Raw genomic sequence first — 13,902 nt, 5'->3', positions numbered from 1 at the left:
TTCTAGACTCAAGTATCAGTGTACACTTAAACTGCTACTTGAAGCTAAAATAGCCCTCTGTATGTTTTTTTTTTGAGGATAGTCACACTGTCAGTTCTCTTTCTCACTAGCTCAGGACTAGCTTATATTCTGCTAATGAAATTTTTAAGAAATTTGTACCCTCTTATTTTGGCTTTAAGGATGTTTTGAGGACTCCCCAGGTGGTGCTAGTGGTAAAGAACCCACCTGCCATTGCAGGAGATGGAAGAGATGTGATCCAGTCGCTTGGTCAGGAAGACCCCCTGGAGGAGGGCATGGCAGCTCCCTCCTGTATTGTCGCCTGGAGAATCCCATGGCAGAGGAGCCTAGCAGGGCATGAGGTCACAAAGAATCAGACGTGACTGAAGTGACTTAGCACACGTGCACGCGAGGATGTTTTGCTTATATCTTTGAGAACACAGAGCTTTCAATAAGAATTTTACCAATATTAACTAATTTTCATCAAGAAAATATTTACTGCTTGAACTTTATTAAGATGGATTTCTTGATCAATTTTTCATAGAGCAAAGTTTAATTTTTCTAATTTGTTTTACTAAAGTCGTTTTTATCAGAAGCAAGGTTGTGAATTTTACTCTGAAGATGTCTAGTTATTCAGTTTTCAGTTCAGTTCAGTCACTCAGTCATGTACGACTCTTTGCGACCCAATGGACTGCAGTAGGCCAGGCCTTCCTGTCCATCACCAACTCCCAGAGTTTACATAGACTCATGTCCATTGAGTTGGTGATGCCATCCAACCATTCAGTTTTATCTTTTCTTTTTTAATGAGATAGTATAGTATAGTGGTTATATTCTGGTTATACTCCAAAGTAGTGTTATCCATTAAAAAAATACAATGTAAGTCACAGTTAGAATTAAAAACGTTTTAGTAGCCACATTTAAAAAGTAAAAAGATACTGAGATTAATTTTAATAATATATTTTATCTAGAATTTATATTGTATCTAGTATTTATCATTTTGAAATGTAATCAATATAAAAATCATTAGTTTTTAGAAGAAAGTAGATAGGAGAAGGGAAGTCTCAGAGAAAGGGAAGATGGAGGTTGGCTAAATTTGACCTTCTCTTCTGCCACCTCTCCATAGCCTGGGGGAGAAGTGGAGGAGGATGAAAGAGAAGACTCTGCTCCTCTGGCTCTTACTTCAGTTGAGGAATGGGGTGGTTAATTTAGAACATGAATGAGAGATTAACTTACTTGCGGTTCTTCCTCTAAACAGAGTACTAGAAAAGGCCCCTTCACTAGAAAAGGCCCACTTGGCACCCTGGTTGGTAGTATATATGTGTCCATTAAGAATCTACAGTGTCTTTTTCTGACCCAGACTTAAATAATAGTCTTGTTCTCTCTGTCTCTGTGTGTCTGTGTGTCTCTTAATGTCCAAGCTTAAATTCTTCCCTGGAAACACAGGAAAGGAAACATTTGTAGTTGATTTTCCAAACACAAACCTAGCTTTTATAGTATGGTTATGACAACCATCTCTGTTTTGGTAAAAGTTAGCCTATTACATTTTGCAGTTTAGATTTTGGCAATTTGGAAAAGCCACGGTCATTGCAAACAGTTAAACTGGACATTTTGTATATACGTTTAGTAGTAAATCAGAATTTTAGGCATTGTACAGACAGAATGAAAACATAAAGCAGATGAATCTGGCTTAACATGTAAGGTTCAGAGAAAACTTCTTTGAGGAAGGAACTTGGGCACTGAGATGTGAAGGGTAAAGAGTTAATATTAATAGGCAGTGCCAATGGAAAAGAGCTTTCCAGGCAGAAGGAAAAACATTTGCAGAGGTCTGCAGTGGGAATTGAGAGTTCAGAAATAAACCATACATTTCTGGTCAATTGATTTTCAACAAAGATTCCAAGAGAACAGATTTTTCAACACTTTGCTACTGCAACAACTAGGTATCCCCACATATAGGAAACGTGGACCCTTACCTCACACCATTCAGAAAAAGTAACTCAAAGTGGATCATGGACCTGCATTTTAGAGTTAAAGCTGTGAAACCCTTAGAAGAAAATGTAGGAGTAAATCTTTGTGATACTGAGTTTAAGCAGTGGCTTCTTAGACAAGGCAAGAAACATAAGGAAAAATAAATTAGACTCATCAAAATTAAAACTTTTGTGCTTCAAAGGATACTGTCAAGAAAGTGAAATGACTGCCCACAGAGTAGAAGGAAATATTTGCAAGTCATATAGCGGATAAAGAAGCTTGTATACTGCTGCTACTAGGAAAATGCTGCATAACGCAGAGTAGGTGTGTGCAAAGAGGTCAAAGTCTAGTGTTCGGATGTGAATATTTCTTGATTTGAAAAGTTGAGCTCTACCGCAAAGCATTCTCCTTTTCATTTCTTTCAGAATGAAATTTGTAATCTAGCTTGATGTTAATAAGCATCTTTGGCTCAAACTATCCATTTCTGAGGAAACAGTTGTAGACTCCATTGGTCTGCTGAGAGTTCCTTAGTCTAGGAATCCATTACTCCATGGTATGGTTCATTATGAACAGGGTCTCTCCTTGTTGTAACTTTAGACTTTGCTTTTAATACTGTTTAGATTCCAAGTGTTCTGCCAAGACTTTACACATTTTGCTTCCTTTTCAAATAACTAAGAATTTAAAAATAAAATAGTCCAGACATCTTTCTAAATCAGTCAGAAGCTATATAGTATCTTGCCTAGTCTGTTAGAACCAGTGATCTGAATTTTTTGCAGTTTACCTCAGGATACTTTGCCCTGGCAGCTGCCTCCTGAGCCACGGTCTTGATTGTGTTAGCTACTTTTCTTCGTCAGCTCACCAAGAGAGTCCAGCCAGGAAAATGGAAAAAGGAAAATCTAAAATTGTCCTTTCCGTTTTTTCCCGTTAAAAAGTGGCTCTGGAAATGTTTCATGCAAGGAAGCAGTGGTGAAAAATCTCTTGTTTGCGCTTAAGCTTTTGAAGAGAATGAAAACCTTTGGTTTCTAAATTTTCTGTTGAAGAATTGATTATTTTATTGGGGGTAAACAATGTGAATTAATGCATAGTCTGGCTTCTAGGTAATTTCTATACCAGAAAGCCTAATTCCCTGAACTAAGGAAGAGATGGGTGTAATTTTAATATTCTAATTAGAATAAGTACATATATTCAAAATTCAGTAAAGATGTCATAAATCTCATTATATATTCATACAGATTATTTTAATCAGTTAATGACTATCTTATTCATGTATTTTAAAACAGATGAGCTCCAACAAGAAATGCTGGATGATGTACAAAAGAAATTGATGAATTTAGTAAATAGCACAGAAGGAAAAGTGGACAAGTATGCTCTGCCTTTTATTTTTATGTATTTTATGGGGATCACTTTTATGGTAAAAACAATTTCTACATGTAAATGTGTGTGATTAAATTTTAAAAACCTTTTGTTTTTCTTATATAGTGATGAGTTGCAGGTAGTTTTAATGAGGGGTCAGTAACTTGCCTTCTCTTGGTTTTTAAATATATTTTGCCAGCTTAAGATTCTTTTTCTTAAGACTGTATGGAAGAGATCACCACAGTATGAAGTACTTCGAAAATAGGAAGTTTATTCTTACTATTCTTTTTTGTTCTCTTTACTGCCCTTAAGTAGACGTATCTTGCTCAAGTGCATTAGGTGTGAAACCTAAGTATACAGGTAGTATGTATCTTTAACATTTTAAAGATTTAGATATTATTAGCAAATTTTTAATAAATGTGAATGAATGGGGAAATATAAGCATAACCATTAAGCACAAGAACTGTCCATCACCATTTAGGATAGGGAGGAGAGAGAGATCTGAAATGTCTCCTTATAATATCGACCTAAGCAGGCACTGAAAATTACTAATGAAGCTCCAATCTCAGTTGATTATTTGATTGAAGAAAGTGGGTGGCTTGTTAAGTGATGTTTTTAAAGGGGCACATTTTGAGTTGTTTGCGGTGTTCCTTAATTAGACTTGTCAAGATTTTGTTAAAGCTGCTTTAAAATATTTTACTGTTTAGTGTTCTTTGTAATTAACTCCTGTTTAAGTATAATTAAATATGTGTATGTTCATTATTTATTGTTTGGGTACACTGGATATTGAAACAATTGGCAAGTTAGCTTGCACTATTTCTGCCTTCATTTTCAGAGTCCTGATGAGAAATCTCTTCACTGGACACTTCCACACACCAAAACATCAGCGTCATGAAGTGTTACGATTAATGGGAAGCATTCTAGGCATCAAAAAGGAGGAAATGGATCAGGTAACTGAACATTGAATGCCATTCTGAATATATTTATAACTAGAATACTTGGCATCATATAAAAGAATCTCAGTATATTTATAACTAAAATACTTGGCATCATATAAACATTTTTTTTCCCTGTGTTTTATATAACTTTTGCTGAATACAATAATGTAGAAATGGAATCATTTTATATTACAGAGAAGATTTGTGCAGTTTGTATAACATTAGCTTAAATGTTTCATAACTTATAAGTCACCATTCATATCAGAATGCTGAAAGTTTGAGAGATGACAGCCCTCAGGTTTTTTTTTTTTTTTTTTAGCCCTCAGGTTTTATTTGAGATAGTGCTTGGGATGACATTTCAGTGTATATATAGCTTCCATCAGTAGGAAACTGGGAAATGGACTTGCAAAGCATGAGTTACTGCCATCTGAAATCATGTAAAAATGCTTCTGTTTTCTTTTCTTGTATTGATCATATTTTCCTCTTTTAAAACAATCTTTCAGTTGTTGACTGAAGACCAGGGCGGTGTTACCAGGTGGATGACTGGGTGGCTTGGAGGAGGATCAAAGAGTGTTCCCAGCACACCTCTGAGACCAAGTCAGCAGTCTCTGCTTAATAGTGTAAGAGTCGGCTTCGTTCTTGCTGAATAGGATAGTGACATCGCTGTGCACCACATGCATTTGCAAGGAATTAGACTTCTTTTTCAGGTTATTTTATACAGCCCTGTTATTTTGGAGCTGTGGAAACTGAGATCCAAAGAGGTGATTAGCTTACGGATAGAAAGCCAGTTTTAATAGTTTTATTGCATACAGGTTTTATTTTAACACTTTGTTTGCATGATACTTTTATTTTTCAAAATATTAACTGTCCCTTCGTTTTTGATTATACTGCTATCAGCACATAATCATTTGTCTCTTACTACTAAATTATTAGATTCTCAAAGACAGAGGCTCTGTTTTATGCCTGTATGTATCTATGTAGTCACTGGGCCAGTTGAATGCTTATCGAGCACCTGCCGTGTGTCAGACTGTTCTGAGCATGGAGAGTGCAAGCTACACACCAGATGAATGAAGTGCTTTTCTTCAAAAAAACTGACATTCCGGTAGGAGGTAGCCGTTAATTAACATGGAAACATGACCCCTGGTATACAGTAGGCTTAAAATGAGTATTAATTGAGTTGAGTACCACTGTGAGTTGGAATGTGGAGTTTACTTCTTTATGTGTGTATGTATGTATTTATTTTTAACTAAAGAGGAAACTGAGGCTAGGTGACTTACCTGAGCTGGTGAAAGAACTCTTAAATTGAGTGGCATAAAATGGAAAGTCCTACGCTACATTATTTTAATCTGATAATAATATTACTGGTGACCTTTTACTGTACTCGTTGATTGGGTGCTACTATAGGAAAATGTGATTATTTGATGCTTGTTTTCTGTTGATACCTGTGTATCAGTTAGAGTAGCAACACTTTTAATTGTTCATAAGGCTGGCTTATAAAGAAATGATCAGATAGCATGACTAGTTTTTAATATGAATTAGAATAGCTGGTACAGTTTCTTAGTTGTAGTGAATATAATTTTATTATCTGCCTAATATATCCAAAATATTTCTTCTTAGTCTTTTTCAGAACTTTTTGTTAAATTTCTAGAAACAGAATCTCATCCATCTGTTCCACCACCCAAGCTTTCTGTTCATGATATGAAACCTCTAGATTCACCAGGAAGGAGAAAACCAGATACAAGTACACCAGAAAGTTTTAAAGGTAAAATCAGATACTTATTTTCTTTTCTACAATTTAAAAAGTTGATGATTCATGATTATGTTTTACAGTGATACCAACTGAAGTTTTAATGTTTTTGAAAATGTGCAATGACTTCTTCCAAAATTCCAGTAAGGCATTAGATTTTGGCTTCATATATATATATTCTTATAGCAATCTGATATTTAATTAGCTTAGGTTAATTTAAACAATATGAAATATTTTCCCTTTATAGGAATAATTCTCTCTCTGCATAAGCCACCTTAAATTATTCTTGGGAGTGCTTGGTAAACCTTTGTTCACGCGTTTTCCTTTCTCACTAATAGTGCTTATTGCTAATCAGAGTTAGAATTGTAGTTTATATAGTTAGAGAAAGATTTTTTTCCATGTGCTAATCTGAGTATTACACTCAGTAACCAAAGTTGGTATGTTAATAATATTTACAAGAGCAGTTTAGTAAACTAGCTCAGACATCCAAGAACATTGTGAAGAGTTCTTATGTGTTGAAAGGCCTGCCTGAAAGCAAAGGGTTTGGTGGTTCTACAATATGTGGATGTAGTTTTCTATCCTGCTAGGTTGTAAGGATCTTATTTATGCTATTCACATCCCCTGTGTTGGCATGCAGTCAAGTCTCTTGAGTTCAAATTGAAGTATCATCCATTAGACTCTCTGTTCATGTGCACGTGCGTGTTGAGTTGCTCGGTTGTGTCTGACTCTTTGCGAGCCAGTGGACTGTAGCCCTTCAGGCTCCTCTGTCCGTGGGATTTCCCCCTGGAGTGGGTTGCCATTCCCATCTCCAGGGAATATTCCCAACCCAGGAATCAAACCTGGGTCTCCTGCATTGCAGGTGGATTCTTTACAGTCGGAGCCGCTAGGAAAGCCCATTAGTCTCTGTACAGATTATTTATTGGAAGGGCTATATATTTTATCTGAAATCTTCATATTTTAATAGACTAACATGTTTGCTAGCTGGACTGTAAAGGTACATATTATATACTCTCAAGTTTATGTCACTTGCTCAGTACTTAAATGTGGATAAAATACTGAATTTATATTCTCAAATTTTAAGAACTTCTTTAGTCCTTCTCTCAGCTCTCAGAAGTTGTTCAGTCGTGTCCAGCTCTTTGTGACCCAGGGATTGTAGCCTACCAGGCTCCTCCATCCATGGGATTTTCCAAGCAAGAGTACTGAAGTGGGCTGCCATTTCCTTCTCCAGGGGATCTTCTCAACCAGGGCATCGAACCTGGGTCTCCTGCATTGCAGACAGACGCTTTACTGTCTGAGCCACCAGGGAAACCTTCTTTAGTCCTTACTTAGATGAATATTTCTATTTTCCTGAACTTTTATAGAAAGTGAAAGTAGTAAAATTATTTTAAAAGTTTGTCTGCTAAATTTAGGCTTTAGAAAAGTCTTAACTTTAATGTGTAGACTATACTAAAAACAGTTTTTCTTGTTATACTGGATTTTATTCTTCCTTTAGTTAGTTTCTGGCTGTGCTGCATCTTCACTGCTGCAGGCTTGTCTCTAGGTGCAGCGAGCAGGGGCTGCTCTTTGTTGCCGTGCGCGGGCTTCTCATCGTGGTGGCTCCTGTTATTGTGGAGCACAGGCTCCGGGGCACACGGGCTTCAGTAGCTGTACCTCCTGGGCTCTAGAGCGCAGGCTCAGTAGTTGCGGCGCGCGGACTTAGTTGCTCCAAGGCATGTGGGATCTTCCTGGGCCACAGATCTAACCCATGTCTCCTGCATTGGTAGGTGGATTCTTTACCACTAAGCCACCAGGAAAACCCCAGTTTTAGCATCTTTCAAGATTCTAAAATTTATTTTGGCAGGGTCTCCCTTCCCCCGCTCCTCCCCCTGCCCTTCCCCTTCTTTCCTCTCCTTTTCTTTCCTACACCTCCCCACTTCAGTTATCAAGTCACATGCCCAGCTTGATTTGTGTTGCTCAGAGACAAAAGCCAGAGCTTACCATGTAGCTATTTCAGAGTTTGGAAAATTGTCATTCACAGGAAAAAGTACAGCTTGCGGACCCAAGGGTGCTCAGTGATAAGTAGATTTGATACATTTGTCTCAATGCTTCCTTTGTTTTAGAGGCCTCTTTTATTTTAGTTTCCCATCACTGAAGCCGGTGTCTTTGAGGGGTTGCTTGTCTCTGAACAAAGAAGTTGTTAATGGCCTTGGGTAATAAAGCAGAATTCTGTCCACTAAGACTTTAGGGCATAAACTAAGTGCTGTTCCAGTAAGAACTTAATTGTTCAGTCTGACTTCACAGAAAAATAATCTAATGAGAATTGTTTTTAAACCTTTGACTATCTAAAAGATGACCGTTTAATGTAATACATACATTGCTTTTTGTTTTGGTAAATTAATGTTAAATCTGATGTTATTATAATATGGGTGCCAATTTTTTTCAGGACCATTTTAATTATTTGGGCAAAACAAGTTCTCAAGTCCTCCCATCTTTCAAATGGTTAGATAGAATTTGCCTGGCAACATAGGAAACACTTTTTAGAAAACTGTTGTTATAATAAATGACAATCCCCAGAACTGGGAAGCTCCCTATATGGTTCAAATGGCTCACTCCCCAGAGAGTATCTTTGCCTGTGTAATCCCCTTCCTCTTCTTTGTCCCCTCTGGGTGCACAGTTCTCTACCTGATTGCATCTCTCCTTCCCTACCTCATTCCATGTAGATGGGAATTCCCTGGTGGCTCAGATGATAAAGAATCTTCCTGCAGTGCAGGACGCTTGGGTTCGATCCTTAGATTGAGAAGATCCCCTGGAGAAAGGAATGGCAACCCACTCCAGTGTTCTTGCCTGAAGATTCCATAGACAGAGGAGCCTGGTGGGCTAAGTCTGTGGGATCACAAAGAATCAGACACGACTGAGCAATCACCCCTTTCAGCACACGGTGCAACACACATAACTGGTATTAAGTATAAGACAGCGATGCTGATGTGCTTAATAATATTAGCTCTGCATGCAAATATTTCTCTCTCCCATTCCTTTCTCTTATTTATTGCTTCTTTCACCTTCTATGTTTGATAGACACCCAGCTTATCAGATCCAGAACCTAGCAGCGTATAAGTTACATTTATTTGGGGGCCAAATCTCAAGCTAAAACACATGTATACCAGTGACCAGATAATACGTGGGAGACTAAATCATCCTTGTTTTGTCATCTAGATACAGCGGAATCCAGGGCTGGTAGAAGAACAGATGTGAATCCATTCTTGGCTCCCCGCTCTGCAGCTGTGCCTCTCATTAACCCAGCTGGACTTGGACCCGGCGGACCTGGGCATCTCCTTTTGAAACCCATCTCAGACGTTCTGCCCACATTTACGCCTTTGCCAGTATCGCCTGACAACAGTGCTGGAGTTGTGCTGAAAGACCTTTTAAAGCAATAGATTATTCTCAAGCCAGAGATGACACATATAGCACTTTAAAGAAAAAACCGTGAACACTATGTACATACTTTGTCACAAAGTGGCCTTTTGGAAAAAGTCATGTATTTGTTTGCAGTTATACTTTCTCTAAATTTAATACTAATATTCTTAATGCTTTTAGAAATTGCGAGAGTTAAAGGAGAAGTGTTTGCTATCTTATCTCCTTTTTTCCCCCCGTCTCATTTGACCTAACTTAAGCTAGAAACATTCTTTTTAATTTTAATCTACAAAAGTAAGAAAAATAAAAAGACAAAAATACTAGTAGCTATATATCAGTTCTTTCCTTTTCAAGCTCATTTAAACTAGAGACGTATAGTTAACTTTTAAAGATAATCAGTACATTTACCAAAAAAAAGGAGGGGGGGGGGCAGAAAATAGTAGTGGCTTATCCACATAGTGTAAAAATTGATCTAAAGCATATTATTTATCTTTAGGCCAAGAGCAAGGTTGTCCCTGGGAGGCGACAGGTGTCCTGAGGTAGAAGGCGTGCTGTTTGGCTCTCTGTAGACTGAGCAGAGAGACAGCACGGTTTCATCCAGGGCCCCCGCCCGCCCCCCGTTCACAGTCATAGCCACCTCTTCCTTCCCGGCTCCTTACCTTCTGGCAGCCCCTCGCAATGCTCCTGTATAATTTTGTCATTTCAAGAGTGCCATTCACTGGAATCGTACAATGTAACCTTTTGAGATGGCCTTTTTTCACTCACCATAATTCCCTGAGATCCTTCTACATTGCTGAACCTATCAGATGCTTCCTTTTCACTGTTAAGTACATATTGTCACTGTATGGTTTCGCTTTAAGAGCTAAAGTGTCTCTTTAAAGATACCATCTTAAAATGTCTCCACACCCCTACTCACAACTTTGATCTAAGTGTTACATTGTACAGCTGCATTTACAGAACTATAATCAGCAAGATCCCTAGATACACCATCTCCTGCCTCTGTCTGAGGTGTTGACGTGAGAGGGACGGCCACCCAGGGGTCGCCTGTCATCTTCACAGTCACAAGGGCAGTGAGATCACTTGGGCAGCACCAGCACCGGGTGTTTGGAAAGTAACGGTGAGGGAGTATCCCTTTAATTCTTTTATAAACCCCTCATAAAAATCCTGACTTGGAATTTAATTATATCAGGATGTTCATGTTTGTATTAGTTGTTGAAGTTGTACATTTAAAGACATTTCTTTGCAAATTTTGTAAATTTCGATATGCCTTTAAAATAGAAACATCTGTATAATAAGGAAAGATGAAAATGATACTAATCCAAATATGTAAATAGGCCTGGCTCTGGCCAGGGCCAGATTTGGCTGTTTGTAAACTTTGCTGTGATTACTGTATACTTTGTACTGTATTTAGAGGATTGGAAGTCGCCACGTGCTGCTAGATAAAGCTTGTTTTTCTGGAAAATCTAGTAACTTAGACATTGCTGCTTCAGAACGTCCCCTGTCTCCTTGGCTAACTTATTTATATTGCCATTCTTTATTGAGTATACTTTAAAGGAAGTTGTCATACCAGTTCTATATTAGAACTATCAAACTGCCTCCTGTCCGTTTTGTCCACTATTGTTTCTCTATGAAATGATTACTCGTAGGTTTTATAAGGTCCTTTCAAAGACACTTTCACTGACCATCCTAAATTATTTGCTGCTTGCCATTGAATTTTCATTTCAGTGTGGAGCATCTGAAATAAAAGTTTCTCAGTTTAAAAAAATGAAAAGACAACGTGATCCTTTATTTTGAAGGCATATAATAACAGAAAAAAATTTCCTCTTTTAATTTGGAAAGGAGATGCATGGTGGGTATAAGTAGCATGTCATCATATTTTAAATGCCTTTTATGATATTTTCAGTATTTCCTTTCTTGCTTCCAAACAGCCTATCCCCGCTCACCCCATAGCTTAACAGAAGCTGGAAAGCTGTTGTGGGTGGATTGCATATCTAAACATCCCAACATGACCTTACATGGCTGCTGTTTTAAAAGTATGTGACCTTGTCCTAATGCTGCAGTACCTAATGCTTCAATTGTATCATCATCGAAACTATAGCTCACTGGTATACATACTGAGTGTTGTTGATCCAAACCAGACACAACTCATCTACTTTTCTGAATTAAGTTGTGTCAGAGACGAACCATCTGCTCAAGGAATCTTAGTAATCATATAGTGATGAAGCATATAATTCTGATGTTGGCAGTTGGATATTGCTAATGCTAATTTTATTGCAGAACTTTAACTACAGTAATTTTACTGTTTATTCCTCTAGAAACTTACTAAAATTTGTGGTTGAATTTTACCATCGCTGCCACAGTTTTCTACAACATTCCTAATGGTTTTCAACTGCTTTATTGTAGTAGAAAATTCATCCAGCCATTGGATTTGATTTTAGTATAATACTATATTTCATGGTTATTTTTTAGTTCCTGCCATTATTGAGTTAAAAACTAAACAACAAAAACCTGGGGGAAAAGGATTGACTTTCTTAAAACCATCCAATTAAATATTAACTATCCCCCTCAAATAAAGCCTCTAATTTATTTTAACCTTTTAATGGACAGTTGAAAGGAGGAAAAAGTCAAAATACTTTTCCAATCAGTAGATGGGAAACAAAACAACAATGCTTCAGGAACAAGAGAGAAATAAGAATTGTTAATAAAGCACTATTATGTATCATACTTAGGGCATATTAATTTTATTTTTAAGACTAATGAAGTTTTTCATATATCAAAGTATTTAAAACATCTTCTGTTAATAAAAATTAATCTTTAATTTTGTAAACATCAAGTCTAACATTTATATATTCCTATGGGAAAAAACTTTCACTTTTGTGGAAAAAATAATGGTACTTTTAATGATCTGACATTTGTGATTATTTGCCAGTCTTTACTGTCTAACTTATTAAGGTTTCTTGAGTTAAAACTGATAAGTTGTCTTTTGACTTTTAGGGAAATATCTTATGGAATATTTACAGTCCAACCTTAATACTGGGTTGTATTTTATGGAACTAAAGCAGTGCATTTCTGAATTTCTCAGGAGCACTGCAAAGCAGAAAAACTAGTCCAAATAAAAATGATATATGTAAACTGGCAATGTCTTCATCCACAATAAAAAAAAAACTTTTTTAGCAAACAGCTGCTGACTTTTTCTTTAGAAGGGGGAGAAATGACTTACACATGTTGTTTATAGCAGCAGTTGATGAACTACTGACGCTAATATCTTCAAGTGTTCACCGGATGTCTGGTGTTAGGATAGTGTTTGAGCTTTGGAAATGTTAACTATGAACAGTTTAATAGATGTTCAAGGTTATGTGTGCAAAGAGGATCTGAGAGGTTTTAGCCAGGCCTTTTTTTCCCAGAGGTGATAGTATGCATCCGTGGGCTCTTGGTTTTTCTGCAGAATGATCGGCTATGTACTCAGTTTTTCTTAGATGTGGAACTTGTTTTTTTTTGTTGTTGTTCATTTGGTTTTTTGGCTGCACTTTGTAACATGTGGGATCCTAGTTCCTTGACCAGGGATTGAATCCCTGCCCCTTCTGCCCCTTTGGAGTCTTAACCGTTAGACCACCAGGGATATTTCTCCCAGGGAAGTCCCAGAACTTGTATATTTTTAACTATTCATTGTGGTAGGATTGGAAGGAACATGAGTTTTAAAGTTGAGAGATGGATTGGAGTACAGATTCTGAACCTGTCTGTGTGACCTTTAACAAAATCCATTCACTGTGTAACTGATTTTTCTTATCTCTAAAATAATGCCCACCTATTAAGCTTAAGGGGTTATAAGGATCAAATGACCTGTTCATTCATTTCTTGTTGTTCAGTCCCCAAGTCATGTCTGACTCTGCGACCCTATAGACTACAGCATACCAGGTTCCTGTGTCCTTCACTGTCTCTCAGAGTTTGCTCAAATTCACGCCCATTGAGTCAGTCAGACAATAATTGAGTTATCTAACAAACTCATCCCCTGCCTCCCCCTCCTTTTGCCTTCAATCTTTCCCAGCATCAGAGTCTTTTCCAATGAGTCGACTCTTGGCATCAGGTGGCCGAAGTAGTGGAGGTCCAGCAGTAGTCCTTCCAATGAATATTCTGGGTTGATTTCCTTTAGGATTGACTGGTTTGATCTCTTTGCAGTCCGAGGAACTCTCAAGAGTCTTCTCCAGCACCACAGTTTGAAAGCATCAGTTCTTTGGAGCTCAGCCATCTTTATGGTCCAACTCTTGCATCTGTACCTAACTACTGAAAAAAACCATAGCTTTGAGTATACAGATCTTTGTTGGCAAAGTGATGTCTGTGCTTTTCAATATGATGCCTAGGTTTTGTCATAGCTTTTCTTCCAAGGAGCAGGCATCTTAATTTCGTGGCTTCAGTTACCATCCACTGTGATTTTGGAGCCCAAGAAAAGAAAATACGTCACTGCTTCCACTTTTCCCCCTTCTATTTACCATGAAGTGACAGGACCAGATGCTA

The 13,902-nt window shown here is 37.5% G+C and overlaps 1 protein-coding gene across 2 annotated transcripts in view; it reads left to right on the top strand.

The window, feature by feature from the left end:
* The window catches only part of TRIP11 (thyroid hormone receptor interactor 11), a 68,627-nt gene extending 56,057 nt beyond the window's left edge, over positions 1-12,570 (top strand). The window contains exons 17-21 of one of the 2 annotated variants that reach the window (XM_005695321.3): positions 3,243-3,324; positions 4,151-4,265; positions 4,757-4,873; positions 5,871-6,015; positions 9,193-12,570. In XM_005695321.3, coding sequence (XP_005695378.2) covers positions 3,243-3,324; positions 4,151-4,265; positions 4,757-4,873; positions 5,871-6,015; positions 9,193-9,413 — 680 coding nt within the window. In that variant the 3' untranslated portion in view covers positions 9,414-12,570. The remainder of the gene's footprint in view (positions 1-3,242; positions 3,325-4,150; positions 4,266-4,756; positions 4,874-5,870; positions 6,016-9,192) is intronic. The other variant, XM_005695322.3, reaches the window with a different exon arrangement.

The sequence above is a fragment of the Capra hircus genome, chromosome 21, assembly GCF_001704415.2.
Source record: "Capra hircus breed San Clemente chromosome 21, ASM170441v1, whole genome shotgun sequence".
Classification (NCBI taxonomy): domain Eukaryota; kingdom Metazoa; phylum Chordata; class Mammalia; order Artiodactyla; family Bovidae; genus Capra; species Capra hircus.
This window is presented reverse-complemented; position numbering and strand designations above follow the sequence as displayed.